Genomic DNA, 14,409 nt, shown 5'->3' with positions numbered 1-14,409 from the left:
GCGGGTGTGTACCACCGAGCCGTGCGATACCCTAGGGCTGGACGTGATGGGATGTGCAGACTAGTCCCCCCTCGGGTCTGCTGTGCGGGAAAGGGGCAGTACCGGGTGAGGGGCGGGCCGATCTTTTTTCTGCTCAGGCAGTGCGAGAGACAGCCCCGGCACGGGGAGGGCAGGGACGAGAGGAGAAACAAGATGGCGGCTTCCTTGTGGGTGAGCTGTGGTGGCAAAGTGGCGCGGCTGCTGCTGGGGCGGCCGCCAGCTCTGGGCGCTGGCTTGGCGTTCGCTCGAGGGGGCTGGAGGTGTCTGCACGGGTCCCGGGAGCTGCTGGGTGAGTGATGGGTGCATCCTGCACCCGTCGTTGTTAGTCGAGTGCCCGTGCCGACGGCCTCTTGCAGGGGTGTGTGTGTAAGAGTTAAGTGAGGGGTGAAGATAGGTGGTGGTGGTGGTGGTGGTGAGAAGTAAAGGCTGTGTGCAAGGGAACAGAGAGATGGGAGTGCCTGGTGCTACCAGATAGGTAGCTTTCTGGGCTTTGAGTACACATTGCTGGCTGATGTCCAGCTCTTCAGCCACCACTATCCCTAAGTCCCTGTCCTCAAGTTTGCTCTCAGTCCCTTCACTCCCAGCCTGTGTTGATACCAGGGATTGTCCCAGTACACCTACGTGCGGGACACCTTGCACTTGGCGTTGTTGAACCTCTTGAGGTTAACATCGGTGCATCTCTCCAGCCTGTCCAGGCCCCTCTGAATGGTATTCTGTCCCTCAGTTGCATGTCAGTTGCACCACTCAGCTTAGTTTTGTTTGCAGACTTTGAAATTGCACTCGATCCCACAGTGTGTATCATTGATGAAGGTATTAAGCAGTATTGGTCCCAGTATGGATCCTTGAGGGACACCACTCATCACCGATCTCCATCTGGACACTGAGCTATTTATCACTGCCCTCTGGATGTGACCATAACTGATTCCTCATCTACTGAATAGTCCTCCTGTATACTCCATCTCTCTCCAATTTATAGAGAAGAATGTTATGGGGGACCATGTCAAAGGCCATACAGAAGTCCAGATAGATGGCATCCATAGCTCTTCCTCTTTCTATGATGTAGTCACTCCATCACAGAAAGGCCACTAGGCTGGTCAGGCCGGACTTGCCCTTGGTGAAGCCATGCTGGCTGTCTCAGATCACCTCCTTGTCCTCCATGTGCTATAGCATTGTTCCTAGGAGGATCTGTTCCATGATCTTCCCAGGCACAGAGGTGAAGCTGCCAGGTCAGTAGTTCCCAGGGTCCTCCTTTCCCTTTCTAAAAAGGGCTGCAGTGTTTCCCTTTTTCCAGTCACCAGGGACTTCACCTGACTGCCATGGCTTTTCACGTATCATGGACAGTGGCTTGGCAGCTATGTCAGCCAATACCCTCAGGACTCTGGGATATCTTGTCAGGTCTCATAGACTTCAGGTTCCTCGGGTAGTCACTATCCTGATCTCTTACAGTGGGAGGGGCATTGCACCAAGGATGGGCCTTGAGGTCCATCCACTTGAGAGGTGGGGGAAGAGAGATTAAATAACAATGGAAGTAATGGGAAAAATGTGTGTAATGTCTTTACCTTATCTCTGAAATATGGTTGAATACTTGTAGTCTTCTACAAATGTAATGATTTATTCCTTCATAATCCTGTGGCAATGTGACAGACAAGGTCAGTTTTATTGTATGTATTAACATTAGTGAATTACAGAACATGGGTGGACAATTAATTCCCTTAAAGCATTGTGCATTAGTTGAAGTTTCAGTACTGTGTTCTCTGAGTTCTTCACCATGGTGACTTTTAGGACTTGGAAGTAAGGATGAGAAGCACTTTCACTCAAGATGATGTGCTTTTCAGCTCAGAATTCTTCTAGGTTCTTTCCTTACCCTTTTTCTTCTGGATAATGGGGAGAGAGGGAAGGGGTTAATTTTTTCGTTTTCAGTGCTACTTTCTGTAAGCAATACGGCAACTGGTAGAAGTGTGGTGGTGTTTCCCATGGAATTACAATAAGCCTTAATGCTGGCAGAATCCTGCTGTTCTATACAATGTACTTTCTACGTGTCTACTTCTGTTCTCTAACTGAATAGAGATTAAGATATGCTAGTTAAAGAAAGAACCTCAAAAATCTGTCAGGTTCTGGGAAACTACTCATACAGAACAGTCTAGAAAGATATATTTATTTGGCCTCAGAACTACCCTTAAAAGCTCAGAAAGGTAATATGTCTTGTATTACAAGCTGTATGACAGAATGCTGCTGGGGTATACTGGATCAAATGACAAGAGATACAGTGTGCTTGGCCAAGGCATGGGCTGTATCATGAGCCCTGTCCTTGGAAGAACCCCCTGCCATGGGATGGGTCTTGCTGCTGTGTAGTGCCACTTTTCCAGGTCTGGGTTTACTAAATAGAGTCAGTCAGCTAGCAGATTGACGTGATCTGCTGCATGGCTGTGCCTAGTATTTGGTGCTGCAGGGCCTGAGAGGTTGTGGTGGTGTGTTGCTTACCTACACTGAACTTCTCAGATCTTTTTATTTTTTTTTTGTCAAAGGAAAGAAAAGGCTAAGAATTGACCTTGTTTCCGTATATAGACGGTCACAAGGAGGGGCTCTGTAACAAGAAATCTTCCAAGCTTTGCAACAAAGACATAAGATGTAACTGCGGAAACTTGAAATTGCTCAATTTCAACCTTGTCGTGGTTTAAGCCCAGCCTGTAACTCAGTACCATGCAGCTGTTCGCTCACTCCCCCCTAATTCCTCCGCCTGCTCCTGGAGGGATGGGGAGGAGAATCAAAAGAATGTAACTCACACGGGTTGAGATAAGAACAGTCTAGTAACAAAGGTATAACACAAACCACTACTCCTACCACCAATAATAATAATCATAAGGGAAATAACAAGGGAAGAGAATACAACTGCTCACCACCCACTGATCGATACCCAGCCTGACCGAGCAGTGATCTAGCCCTTCCGGGTAACTGCCCCCAGTTTACATAGCGGGCATGATGTGCTGTGGTATGGAATACCTCTTTGGTCAGTTTGGGTCAGGTGTTCTGTCTCTGCTTCCTCCCAGCTTCCCCTCCTCCCTGGCAGAGCATGAGACTCAGGAAGTCCTTGGTCAGAGTAAACATTACTGAGCAGCAACTAAAAACATCGGTATTATCAGTGCTGTTCCCAGGCTGAAAGTCAAAAGCACAGCACTTGCATAGGCTACTAACAAGGAAAAAATGTCTACCACTGCTAAACCCAGGACAAACCTGAAATGTAAATATGGTTTCCCAACAGAAAAAATATAGTATAAATATATACAATAATATATTCAGAATAATATATATAGAATATATATATTATTTATTATATATAATATATATAACCCTAAGCCCAACCCTAACCACCTTACCCTAACCCTACCCCTAACCTTAACCGTAACCCTGACCCTCACCCCTAACCCCTAGCCCTAACCCCTAACCCTATATATATATTTATATATATATTTTATATATAGAATATATATAGAATAATATATAGAATAAATTATACATGGGAAAAGTTCATCAGTGAAAGAGGTGGATCATCAGTTTAGAGTTTAGTATCATGGGGGCTTTAGAGTGCTAGTTTAGAGTGCTAGTATCATGGGGGCTTTATTAATTTCTAAGATATGCTTTAATTCTGAAAATAATTCCACAGCCTGTGGCCAAGAGGATGAGAGAAGAGTATGTAGTGTCTGTGCTGGATTTTAATAAGACCAACAAAGTTTATGGTCTAGGAATTCAATACTCTGAATTCTCATTTCTTTTTTTAGTATTTGAATTTTGGGGAAATGGGATTACATACTTTGCCTTGGTGTTCTTAATGTTGCAGTTCAGCATTGAGACAGAGGTCACAATCAGGACGTGAGTATCTAGCCCTTCGTAAAGAGTCAGAAAGGTTCTAACAAGTGGCTAGATATGTTCTGCACATTTGCACCCCATTCGGTCTTCATGCTTGCAAGCCCATGACTAGAAGCCTGAGGTTGGAGAAGTCCTCTGAGACAGAAGGTGCTTGCCTGTCTGCTACATACGTAGTTGCACTGCTGGCATACTGTATAACTAGGAAGAAGAACTATGGTAGATACCACAGAGGAATTTGTGAGTGGAGTTACTTACACTGTCCTCTAGCACATCATGGTTCATCAGCAGGGAACATACCAATACCTCTAATGCGATTTCTTTTGAGTACAGCAGTTTTGGCCTCTCTTGAGGACTGAGGTATGTGTGTGTGTGTGTGTGTTCTCTCCTCTGGGCTTACTTATGTCTGACATCTCTTATGTTCAGCCTTTGTTTCCTGACAAGCAGGAAATGAGAAGACAAGTCGTAGAATCATACACTATGAAGTAATGCTTCAAATAGCTGCTGGTTTATTTGTTTGTTTTATTTTCTAGTGTTTGTTTTTTATAGCTGCTTTTTCATTTTACACACAGTAGGGCTCCCACCACACACAAGCTAAGCTGTTTTTTTTCTGTTTACATCTCTGTTGACCGAGTCATGTAACCCTGTTTCACTTCCATCTGCAGAAGGATAGTTCAGTAGGTCAGGCTGAACTGAGGGATACTTGAAAACACTGGTTTGTATATTTTTAATAATGTACAAAATCTTGGTCATGGACAGAGTTTCCATTAAAAATTGAATCAAAGCTTAAGCAGGTAAGTATCTGAAGTCATCTTCAGCAGAGCCAAAGTTTATATATCATATTTTTATGTAAGAGAGATTTTAATTTGCTTAATATTTTGTATTATTTAAGACTGCATACTGAAGTTGGCCTTGTTCTCTGTGTAACATGCAGGTTCTATACTGAGTACCATGTTTTCTTTGGTGCTCTTTAGAGTGCATGCTCATATGCAAGCCTAAAAGAGCATCATAGTGAATCTTGTTCAAGTGTCTTTCAGATTCATGCACTTTTAGTTTCGTTTGTATTAAGCAGTTAACTGAGAACATAGTTATACTGAAAAAGTATTTAGTCTAGATAATCATGTGATTGTTTTACAGGTATACCTGGTATTAAAGTCCTCATGCCTGCACTGTCTCCTACCATGGAAGAAGGAAACATTGTGAAATGGTTAAAAAAGGAAGGTAACATAGTATTTTCCATGGCCACATTTGTTGTAACACTTCAGCTATATAAATCTGTTCTGTAAGAATAAGATCATTCTTTCTGGGTGGATCGTAGTAACTTGAAGCATTATGTTTGGTACTTGGATGCTGTCTTTTTGAACAACGCCCACTTTGAAATTCTTAGTTAATGACACGTTTTTCCCTTTCATTTTCTTTCAAAACGTTGCATTTGGGCATAGTTTTGAAACATTTCATTAGGTTGTTCCCGGGTGTGAGATTGTGTGTGTTGTTTTAATTGTCGGTGCTGTCAGGCTGAACTTTGGAAGTTCGAGAGCCTTTGACTTTGCAGAGGGTCTCTGTTTCATTATGCTTCTGCATTAGAAAATAGCATGAAAGATGTGGTATTCCTATAGTTGCTATTCAGGGCTTACTTTTTCTTCTCTGAATTATAGTCTACAATTAAAGCTGATAAAATTGCTTTAATAATTCAGATTCCAAATGAGTAAATCTCTTTCCAGAAAGAAAAAAACCCAACCCCAAATCAAAACCCAAGCTACTCTTCCACAAAAAGTCCTACCAGCCATGGTTCTCCTGAGTTCTCTGTGCTCTGACAACTGAAAAGTAATGTTAAAATATGTTGGAGCAGCTAGATAAGTAGTCTGAGTGTATGTTTTGTCTTCACATCAGTTGTATGTAAGTCAAAAATGATCTGCAGAAGAGTTGGTAGTCCCTGTTATGTCAGGAGACCTTTTCCCCTACCATTCCACCTCTCCAATTACAGTTAAAACTGGATTTTGGTTGTACTTTTGGATTCCATGTAGCCGTTGTCCATTGGTATATATCTTATTCTTGGACAGTTTTAGATGTCTAAGATGCTGAACACTTTCAGAAAAGAGAAAAATCCCTTAAAGCAAATTATTTTTAACAGACACAATTGGTGAGCTAAGCCTATGTTTTGACTGTTCTGCCTTTATAAGCCATTTCCTCTAAGTGTTGATCCAGCCTCCATCATTGTATTACTAGGAGTACTTTGCTTTTACACATTTTTTTAATACATTTTGAGAGATGTCTGGAAGACAACTTGTCACTCCAGGAGTGGACACGACCTTTTGCTCGTAAAACTTCTAGTAAGAATTTCTGCAGAATTTACTAGAAACAGTATAGCAGTCTGTCTGCATGGAGGGGCCTTAGCAGAGGGAGCGTCTCACCAGAGTGGGGTAGAAGGGATCATAAAAAGATGTTAGGATGCAGCAGCTATGCAATGTCTTTTTCCACTCTACTTTCCACTACTTCTACCCCAACACAAAAGGAAAAAAAGAAAAAAGCTCCACACTTATTTTAATTAAATTAAAATAAAATCTTAATTGATGGTTGGACTTTGAGAGAAAATGACTTCAGAATTTTATTGCTCTACTTCCTATTTAGAAACAAGCTTAAAATTGACTAGTATATTCTCTTATTTGGACCATTGGTGGCCTTAATTAGTTCCTATGGATATTTTTTTTTCCCCTCTGTCTGGAGAATAAACATGATTTTGAAAGAAATGAAGCTAAATTTTGAAGAAAAAGGAAAGTGATTTAATGCTTATACTCCTGTCTGTAAGGGATGTTCATAACTACAGAATCTTCCAGTGAGTTTGCCATGTAATTGTAGTGGCATTACTGAATATAACTATTTATTTTTTTTTGGATATGAGATTATCAGGTATTTTAGAGTAATTGATAGAAGCAAGCTGTTGATTGCATAGGAATTGGTTTTCGCACTGTTTAACCAGCAGGGGTCAGAAGAATACCGTTTTGATAATTTTTCTGCTCTTTGTGTAGGTATAAAATGTTTTCATTTCTATGCTTTCACAGGATGGACAGTACTGCAGAAGGAAAAATTAATTTAATTGACAGTTTGACTCTTCCGTCTCTCTGTTAATGCAGTGTCATATTGATTCCCTCGGGTGATAAAGTCCTCATAAAAATAAAACTGTATTTCTGAAAACTTGTTTTCGTTATGTATGAATTCAGTGTTCATGAAAGATGTTTGACTGACAGCTCAGGAGACTGAAATCCTTTTGTTATTGTGAGCAGGAAACAGAATAGGCAACAGTGCTAGCAGCTTCCTGCACTGTAACTCCTGCAGAGTAACTCTGCAGTGCAGTGTGACTCTTCTGCCTTCTGAGACACCCCTTCCAGGGACTTCAAGTCTCTCTGCTTAGTGAATTTTGATTTGATTTCCAGAGTACAGCAAAGAACAAAGTTTATATCATGTGATTTGGATACTGGTCTGTCAGTAATTAAACAGAAAATCACAGACTGGTTTGGGTTGGAAGGCATCTTAAAGCTCATCTAGTTGCAACCCCCAGCCATGGGCAAGGATACCTTTCACTAGACAGGGTTGCTTCAAGCCCAGTCCAACCTGGCCTTCAGCACTTCCAGGGCAGCTGCAGGTAGGGCAGCTGTAGCTTCAGCAGAGATCCTAATCATTCAGCCTAGCTATAAGAACGAAATAATTTAAAAGAAAGAAAACCAAACCAACCAACCAACCAACAAAACAACAAACCCACAACATAAAACACCACAAAAACAAATAACCTCCCTCCCCCAAACCCAAACCCCACAAAACCCAGCACTGTTTTTCAAGTGCATTATATATAATCTTGGAGAGTTGCATTCAGGTCAGGCAACTTCTGTTGCAAATACTGCTCTCTTATTACAAAGCAGAAGATCAAAAATATGGTCTGCCAAAGTGTTCTTTCCACTCCTATCTATTGGAAAACCTACTGTGAACAGCAGTATTTGGAACATGTTAATGTTCTACTGCAGTGTGAATCTTGGTGTTTTTATTTGGAAGTGAAAGATACAATATGATAAATAATTATGGGTCATAAACTAGCTATAGAATATGTTAAAGAATGTAAAATGGCTGTCTTTTATGGAGAAGTATCTATCTTCCATGGTTAAATATATCTGAAAGGAAGTTTAGGCTAAGTATTCATTAGTTCTGTTATGTTTTGCAGGTGAAACAGTGAGTACTGGAGATGCCTTGTGTGAAATCGAAACGGACAAAGCAGTGGTCACCATGGAGTCAAGTGAAGATGGCATATTGGCTAAAATACTGGTAGGGGTTCTTCCTGTCTGATAAGGATAGTATCGCTTCTCTTCAGACTGTCATTCAGTGCATTGCCTCAAAACTTAGTTTCGATAGCTAGCTCAGTTTCCTGCTGCTCAGCTTTCAGAGTTATGTATTTATTTGCATTCTTAATGAGAAATAATTGCTGTATTTATTTCGTACATGTACCAAACTACTGGTACATGGTAATGATTCTATATATATTGATTGGCTTTTCAACTGACCCAATTTGAATTATGTTGCTTTTTATATTTTACACCTTATTAATTATGTCTGGAAATATTGCATTTTATGACATCTTTCTCAGAGTTATGAAAAAATGAGTTGCAATCAGGTAGGAATACAGAATTTTGGGTGGTACTTCACCCAGGCTGTGTGATCTCTGTGTTACATTATCTTGTGTTGGCTATTCATGATGAAACTTTACACAAGGTGGGCTGACCCAGAGGACAATTCTTAGAATTATTAATTTCCTTTATTCTTGAAATTATATTGACTAGGCTTAACTAAAACAAGGAGAGGTGGTATGAATGTTCTCTGAACATCATTTTGGAGTATCTGTATGTATGTGTGTATACAATAGAGATAATGATCAGCTTTTGTTTTTTTTTTTTTGTATATGTTTGGCTTTAAATCCTTTTCTGTACTAAGGTGGAAGAAATAACAACCAGAATATAGGGATCAGGATGAAGGGCATAGTTCTAACCCTGCATTGCTTAAGGTCTGCTTGCAAGTCCTCTGCTATGCTTTATATACTGTATTCTGAAAACACAAGTAAAATTCTATGTCTTGTCCTTTCTCTTCCTTCTCTTTTGTAATATTTTTAAAAGATGTTTCTTATTTCAAAATGACCCAATGTTAATTCTCATTAGAATTTAGAAGGGGGAAGCTAAAACTCTGTGGCCTTCTGTTGCTGCTTCTGTGTAAAAGTAAATATTACATTTTCTGCAAGCTCATGTTTGACGCTTAAGAATTAAGCAAGACTATATTTTTCGTGTCCATTAAATATCTATAATGGGAAATGTATTTTAGAGTATATTTTCTTTAAGGAGGTATGAAAAGTTGTTACTAATTGTGTGTAAGGACAGAGAAAGTATTTTCCCTTCCTTTCAGTATTCTTTTTTGCCCCCTAAGATTTTCCCTAAGCACTGTTCAAATTTGTGGAGTTCCCTAATGTATCCTGTGAAGGCTCTCACTAGCCTCCAGCACTTCCAGCAATACTGGGGTTTTTGATTGTTTTTTTTTTCCTTTTAGAAATCGGGTAGATAAACCTGGATAACCTTAAATAGGATTTTGCACTGTAAGTAGCATTAGTATTTCAGAAGCTGTGTTTTTTCTGTTTCCTGCCATGTATTGCAAATGCATTCCAAATTCCAAAATGTCTTTGTGTGGATTGCTGTCATAGCACGGTTTTTGATAGATGAAAACCAGACTCTCCAGCAATTACATGGTATCAGTGTCATGGAGCAGTAACACTCAGATGTCTACATCATCCAATAACAACCATATGCCAAGAGCTGAGTCTGAGTTGATGCCAGGATGTGGAAAATAACTACAGTGTCTTTTCAGATTAAGGAAAGAGGGGCAGCTTTAATGGATTAACATTAACAGATTATTGTGCAATCCCCATCTTTAATGGATTCTATGATTCTAGTAATGCCCTTTTTTTTGAATCTATAAATGGTGGGCTCAAGTATTACAGTATAGAATAGATTCCCAAATAGGCTTTTATTACAGTCTCCTAAAAAGTACAGAAGAAACCTGATGGTTTGGAAATAATAGGAAATGGTTTGAAATAATAGGAGAGCAGTAAGATCAGATATTTTCTGCTTGTTTGTTTTTTTTTTTCTTCCTAGCTCAGTTGTGATCCTTAGTGTTTCTACAGTATCCTGTGGCTATTTCTGCACTGTGTTGGGTGTTCAGTGGATGGTTGTGTCAGGTTTTAACATGAGGCTGCCTCAGCTTTGTGGGAGATGGGGAGATGATTTCTGATTGAGAAGGCTGTCCTTCAAGATTGATGGGAAATTAAGAATGTTTGATCTGAGTTACCAGCATCTGTTTGAAGGTCACTCCCTTGCTAAAAGAAACGAGGCAAAAATTTTATGTTCTTTGATGCCAACTACAATTCTGTACCATCTTGACTGAGTTCTGCATGGAAAAGTGAGTCAAGTTAAATACAGTCTGCCTAATACTTTGGTTTTTACCTCTAAAGATATAAGGTTTAGTAGATGAAATTAATTCAACTTCTGTAACCTTTCATGTATTTTCTTGACTGTATAATGTAAGTATATATGGTGTAAGAGCAAGCTAAAAGTAAAGTAGATACTTGTGCATATATTTCTTTTCTGTCTGAATAGGTGTTTTAATGATCACTTCTAATTCAGTGTAAAATGCAATCAAAAATTAAATGGCTAAGAGTATCAAAAGGGTGATCATTCTTTCAGTAGAGCTGCTTCTTAAATTAACACTGTCTTTTTTCCTTAAAATACTTATTCCTTTTATTTGGACCAAAACCAGATATGAATACTTGTTGAAGATCTGGAGTTAATATCCATTTTATCATTCATGACCTAAATGAGAATTTGGATGAGCTGAAACTGTTTTGTATAAAACTTCCACTGCAGAGTGAGCTTTTCAGGGTACTAACAGAGAAGAGTGCATCAAGAGATTAGTAGTGTACATATCAACCCTAAGCGCTATCACTTTCGTAGTGGACAGACTTGTTAATTGGCCCCAGTTATGTTAAAATAGACAATCTTGGAGGTGAAAGTTGGTGGAAAAGGAATGTTACAGTCTTAAAAAAACAGTAATGGGGCACTGCTGTTGTGGGGTTTTGGTCTCTTTGTTTCATTAGTATCTAAATTTACAGGATTCTATGTACTTTAAGAAGTAACACTCACTGCTGGATACAGGGGAGATATGTTGAAGTACATCTGCTCAATGTGTTCAGCAAAATTTACAGGCTCTGTTTGCAAAGATTAGACACCCCCATTTTTTTTCAGTAGCTAATGTGACTTCATTCTTGGAGGTACTCAGTTGTCTGTAACTTACTTTGATTTCTGATTACTAGCTTTCCATGTATAGGATTCTGGGGCATAAATTAATATTCCTCACCTTATAATAGCAACTGTAATTCATTTCAGTCATGAGTCATTAATAGTAGGAATAAAATGTGTTCTATTTCCTTGATGAAGTGTCATTAATACGCCTGAAATTTTCCCATCTACCATTTTTAGTCATATTAGTCTAGACAGCACAATATGTAACAGTATTCTCATTGCCTTAAATTTAGGTGCAAGAAGGAAGCAAAAATGTACGCTTGGGCTCAGTAATCGGTCTGCTGGTAGAGGAAGGGCAGGACTGGAAGCAAGTTGAAATACCAGCTGATGGTGGTGCTCTATCTTCTCTGGCTCCACCAGCACCTGCACTTACCTCAAGTCCTGCAGGTCCTTCAGTTTCAGCCCCTCCTAAACTAGAGCATCAACCTGGAAAATTTCCGTAAGTTTTTATGTTTGTTGTAAAATGTAACTGTTATCTAGATCAGTGGAGCTGAACCAAGAAGAGTCTTTGCCCCTTTCTACTTACTATTAAACTTTTAGTTTAAGAGACTGTTTCAGTATGTGTGAGGTAAAAACACTTGCCTGCCCAGAATATTTCTCTGCTTGGAAGCCCGGTAAGACAATTTGAACAATGTTGTTTTATTAGAGCACCTTCTGTGGATGTGTCTTTATTTTGACATACAATTGCTTTGTGAAGGATTTTAAGCTTAAACTAGGAAGAAGTTGTCTAGAAACAAGTGACACACTCCAAAACCCTTCCAAGTTCTTGTACTTTTGATACTAGAAAAATTTTCTTCTTCTTTTCATAGCAGTGGAATGCAAAAAACTTAAACCTGTGAATTTTTGTGCTCTGTGTTAGTTTTGTTTTGATTAGTTATGGTACTCTGAAGCATTACAAACACTCAAATGGGAGAGTAAATTAACCCCAAAGTGTTAGTCAGGTAATAGTAATCTATCACAGGTTTAGGTTGCAGGATGCACTTCATTTGAAGGTGTTGCTCCTTGTTTGGAGTCAGTTGTGTAAAACCAAAGCTGTAAAGTTACAATCTATGAAAGAAAAGAATAGGAAACTAATTTTGGTAGCATGTGCTATGCGAACTCTTTGGTTTTCTTTATTTGGGGTTGGGTTTTTTTAATCTTCATTTGTGGGTGGGTTTTTTTGGTTTCGTTTTTAATTCCAACCCTCACTACCTTTTCTATCTGGTTTGCTATGTTTGGTTTTGTTGCCATCATTTAGGCTCTTCTCATGCAAGTGGAAGACAACTAATTGAGGTTATCATTGCCAAAATGTTACCTGTAGTAGGTGGATCATTCACAGAAAGGATCCTTTAAAGGACTGTGTTTTGCATTTTAGTGCGAAAGAACATCGGATGGGCCTCTGTTTCACTGCAGCTGTTAATTAGAAATGTATCAGAATCTTTGGAATCAGTTGATGATTTAAGACTTTTTTTTCTGGCATCTGCTTATGGACAGTTCTTGAAACTCCGTGTGGTGCAAATATGCTGTCCTTTAGGAAATAATGAGTTTGAGATTTTGTGGAAAGTCTTGAAGCTACGTATTAATACTTTTATGGAAATGTTGCTGTGTTTGTATTTAAGAATTCTGAAATCTCTTTTTGAAATGTTGTTTTTTTCCCCTCATTTCAGAGAGCAAATCACACTGAGGGGTACAGTGCACTCTGTAGCGATGTCCTGTTCTTTGTAGTTGATCCCTGTTTCTGTTTCCAGTCAGAAGTTTAATTGTTGACTGGTCTAGGTCAAGGTGGCAGATAGAGGTTTACTAGTACTGTAGCATAATTTGAGTATATGCTGATTAAAATATATGCGTGTGGGAAGGCTTTATATTTAGTCTTCTAAAGCAGACACTGAATTATGCAACTACATCTGTATGGCTTTTGCTTTCCAAAAGAAGTAGCCATTTCATCAATGCTACAAAATAAAATTAAATCTAGGGCAAAGGTAATGTTATAATTAGAACTAAGCTGCATTAATGATGCAATTACAGCTAGCCAAACAAATAAGAGGTGAGCAACACTCTTGTCTGAGAACCTAAACACCCATGCATTTTTTAATATTACTAAAGCAAGTTTGTCTTAAAATATATTTGGTTCTTCACTGATGACCGTTTTCCGGAAGAATCCACCAGGATATTGCATCACTGCTGTAAGAGGAAAGTTTGCAGCCTCGGTACAGAGCTCCTTCCCTGGCTGTTCCTTCTGAAATACAGGGCATATTTTGTAGTTTCTCCTGATACACGTTGAATTAATTAAATTAATCTTATTGTTTAAATAGTGTATTTTTTCTCCTCGTTTCCTTAGGGTACGCCTAAGTCCTGCAGCTCGCTTCATTTTGGAGACACATGGACTAGATACAACCAATCTTACACCTACTGGGCCTCGAGGAATCTTCACTAAAGAGTATGTAGATATTTCAGTAATGTTTCAACCTCATATTCCCTTATTTCTTCCTTTGAACCTAGAGCAATCTCCATGAACTGGAAATGTCCATTTATTGAAAAAGCCAACATTTTGTTCCATTTTTTTCTAAAGGGAAATGGCTTATTTACATTTGAAAGGCCTGTTGAGAATGTGGAGAATAGGTTAGGAACTATTGTCCAAAGTCTTTGATTAAAAATAAAAAAAACCCATCTCTTTTTGTTTTTATATCCTGTCTGAGCTGCATGGTACTGCTGTTATTATTTCTTGCAGCTCAGGCTAGTGATGGTTATCAGCTCCTAGGTATCGTTAGCTGCTGTTGTGGATCTCACAAATTTTGCTACTCAGAGATGTATTCAGAGCTAAAATAAAATGCTGGTGTCATATTTTCTTTGCCTCCTTTTCTTTGGGGAGTTCAGATCTTCTTTCACTGTAGTTCAGTTATGAAGTCTGTAAGGTTTTAACTTGTTCCCTTTTTTATTAGTCTGGGGAGAGCATTGAAGTGTGATGGTAAGAAATCCTGAGCTGTTTTTTCTCCTATCTTTGTTTTTTTTTTCCCATCTTTGATTTAAAGGGCTTCTGTATACAAACCTGTGGTTTGTTATGATCAGGCTTCTAGTAGTTTAGTACACTTTTTGACTATTCTGATGTAAATATTGGCACACAGCCCTTGGAGTGCCGAACTCGTGTATA

General features: G+C 39.1%; 1 protein-coding gene across 2 annotated transcripts in view; it reads left to right on the top strand.

Annotated features, from left to right (window-relative positions):
* The first annotated feature begins 54 nt into the window (after nucleotides 1-54).
* The window catches only part of PDHX (pyruvate dehydrogenase complex component X), a 33,886-nt gene continuing 19,531 nt past the window's right edge, over nucleotides 55-14,409 (top strand). The window contains exons 1-5 of one of the 2 annotated variants that reach the window (XM_061462862.1): nucleotides 55-328; nucleotides 5,038-5,121; nucleotides 8,111-8,211; nucleotides 11,516-11,721; nucleotides 13,600-13,698. In XM_061462862.1, coding sequence (XP_061318846.1) covers nucleotides 193-328; nucleotides 5,038-5,121; nucleotides 8,111-8,211; nucleotides 11,516-11,721; nucleotides 13,600-13,698 — 626 coding nt within the window. In that variant the 5' untranslated portion in view covers nucleotides 55-192. The remainder of the gene's footprint in view (nucleotides 329-5,037; nucleotides 5,122-8,110; nucleotides 8,212-11,515; nucleotides 11,722-13,599; nucleotides 13,699-14,409) is intronic. The other variant, XM_061462861.1, reaches the window with a different exon arrangement.

Source organism: Pezoporus flaviventris, unplaced genomic scaffold (assembly GCF_033815535.1).
Source record: "Pezoporus flaviventris isolate CSIRO_AGI_PZ_B2104156 unplaced genomic scaffold, CSIRO_AGI_Pfla_v1 ptg000036l, whole genome shotgun sequence".
NCBI lineage: Eukaryota > Metazoa > Chordata > Aves > Psittaciformes > Psittacidae > Pezoporus > Pezoporus flaviventris.
Note: the sequence above shows the minus strand (reverse complement) of the source record. Positions and strands in the feature narration are given on the sequence as shown.